Source organism: Poecilia formosa, unplaced genomic scaffold (assembly GCF_000485575.1).
Source record: "Poecilia formosa unplaced genomic scaffold, Poecilia_formosa-5.1.2 Scaffold510, whole genome shotgun sequence".
Lineage (NCBI taxonomy): Eukaryota > Metazoa > Chordata > Actinopteri > Cyprinodontiformes > Poeciliidae > Poecilia > Poecilia formosa.
Window position 1 is genome coordinate 140,873 of NW_006800449.1, and position 2,627 is coordinate 143,499.

General features: G+C 33.4%; 1 protein-coding gene across 1 annotated transcript in view; it reads right to left on the reverse strand.

Moving 5' to 3' along the window:
• Positions 1-1,335: 1,335 nt before the first annotated feature.
• Positions 1,336-2,627, reverse strand: part of il17c (interleukin 17c) — a 2,170-nt gene continuing 878 nt past the window's right edge. Inside the window, exon 3 of the mRNA XM_007579189.2 lies at positions 1,336-1,880. Within this exon, the coding sequence (XP_007579251.1) occupies positions 1,634-1,880 (247 nt within the window). The 3' untranslated portion in view covers positions 1,336-1,633. The remainder of the gene's footprint in view (positions 1,881-2,627) is intronic.

The following is a 2,627-nucleotide window of genomic DNA, read 5'->3' on the forward strand; positions in this document are numbered from 1 at the left end:
TAGGTGGGTAGCTTATTATGCACTGGGTGGTCACAAGATTTTTTACCAGTCACTTCAGTCATCAGTCAATAGTCATCAGTCAGTCATCAGTCAGTCTATTAGCCAGAGAACAGGTGCAGGAGAAGCAGAATCCTGTGAAGTTTGTAACCTTGTTGTCTGAACTATGGAATAAAACAACCAAAGAACTGCATTTCGACTTTTGATCTTTTGGGTTGCGTAAACCAGAATCCACAGTGCATCAGGTGACTATTTGAGTTAGATTCACCTTTTGTTTTGATCACCTCTGAGTCTTGAGTTTTTTTATTTTTGAATTTAAGTTTTGGGGACAAATAGTCACTACAGCGGGTGAAACCAATGTTGAAAGAAAAGCGTGTGTGTATGTGCGTGTGTTGTGTCTCGTGACAACAATAAATGTGAACTTTTTCACTCCTTTTTTGTGAACCAAATGATTAATATTTAGAAAACTACTCCCTCTCCACATATGTATTTATTTCTTTTCTTGTAACTTAGATGAGTATAAAACCTAGAACTCAGTGTCTAAGAAAAGTTAAATATTACATAAGATAAATAAAATTATATTTTAAATAGAAATGTCAGGTTTCTGAAAAGCATGTTCATCTCTATGAATGTACTTTTATTATTTCTAGCACTGTGATTCTATAATTTCTATAACTTATGACATGGAGAAAATGTCTTGAATGAAAAAATCTGCCAGTGCAGGTAATAATTTCTTTTATTAATATTAAGGAATTATTGACCAAAAACAAGCTCCTATATCTTGCTGAAAATGAACTTGGAATCTAGTTTTGTCTTATTTCAAGTGTACAACGATATTTGAACTAGAGACTAGACCAACACGGTGATATTTAGTGTTTTTCAGTGTATATCCCTAAATTTGAACATATTTATTGCTAAAGCTAATTTGTCTGGCAGATTATTTTACATAACATATTTTCCCATGACATAAGTGAATTAATCTGCCAGAGGAACTACTTCTTTTACTCAATATTAAGGAATTATTGACTTCAAACAAGCTCCTAAATTTGACTGAAATGTTATTTGTAAGTTAGTTTTGTTTTATTTCAAGAGTACTAACAAAAATACTTGGTAAGATTTTGTGTTTTTACTGTGATGAATGAATTTCACTTTCTGATTTTCTACATGTATCTGTATATTTGTATAGTTGAAAAACTATGAATCAATCAAATAATTCAGACACACAGGCTGCTTTCTTTTTAATTTAAGTTTCAACATTTTATTTATTTGTTGTTTCATTTTGCTTCAAAGAAGCTGAACTGTGAAGTCCCACTGGGACAAAACTTCTGCAGTAAAAAACCACCAGTCTCATGATGAAAATCAATGCAAACAAATAAGATAAATAATTCAAACAAATATTATTATTACATAACAAAAGTACACACAATAGCTTTTTTTTGATGAAACATCATCAGTTGTAGAATCGGGTATTTAATACCCTCCATTAGCTGCACTATGCAGAGCTTCACACTAGTTATAAGAGAGACCAACCCATTGTAACTTGGATAAATAAATAGATAATAAATATGTCCTCAGAACCTCATAGAGGTGGTGCCACCATGAGCTCCAAGTCCGCAGGAGTTGCTGGGATTGGGGGTCACTGCGACGAGGACGGCTTGACGCAGGTGCAGCCCACAGTCACCTCTCGTCTCTCCAGCTTCAGCTTGTAACCGCCTTTCTGACATTTTTCCCTCTTCACGAACATCCAGGAGCTGTTCACCTTAACTGAGTTGTAGCTCTTGTCCTCTATCAATGTGCCAGTGTCGTTCGCCATGATGCAACCCTCGCAAAGGCACACAGCCTGGGTGTATGTTTGGGGGTAGTACTCAGGGTCCCGTACTGTCCTGTGGATGGAGGAAGACGAGTCCGTCAGACTTAAACACAAACTTTAAAGGGTGAACTTGATATTTATTTCATTCTTAAAGCTACTCTTAAAGCAGTATTTAACTTTTATAAAGAATATGTTCTTTACAACTTTGCTGTCGGTTAAATTTGTTGGACGCTTACTATCAAGGTACTGTAAACATAAGGTGTTAATATAGCATAGCTCATGTTGATTTAAAGCAAAATACACAATACACTGCAAAACCACAACATCTTACCAGGCATAAACTAAACCAAAAATACAAATAAGTGTATGCAAAATAGTGCAAATATTTTGAATACACTTGAAATAAGACAAAACTAACTTTTCAGCAGGAGTCAAGAATGAAATGAACATTTTTACTCCAGTTATTAATGTAAAGATAAATATAGAAAAGTGCAGAGTTTTGGGGGCATAAGAGAAAGATTTGCCCATGGACATGTTTAATGCAAAGAACGCCCCTGAAGAATAAAACAGCCAGTTAAAGTTAAATCTGAACTCTGAATCCTCAATAATAGTGAGAAGCACATTTATCTATCAATTAGGATGATATATAAACTAATAAAGTAGGACAATTTGTCTTTTTTTGTTGTTCCTTTAAGACGTTAAGTAACAATTGATTCATTGTCAGAGCAGTGATGCAATAAATAATAATAATAATAATAATAATAATAATAATAATAATAATAATAATAATAATAATAATAATAATAATAATTCTTCTTCT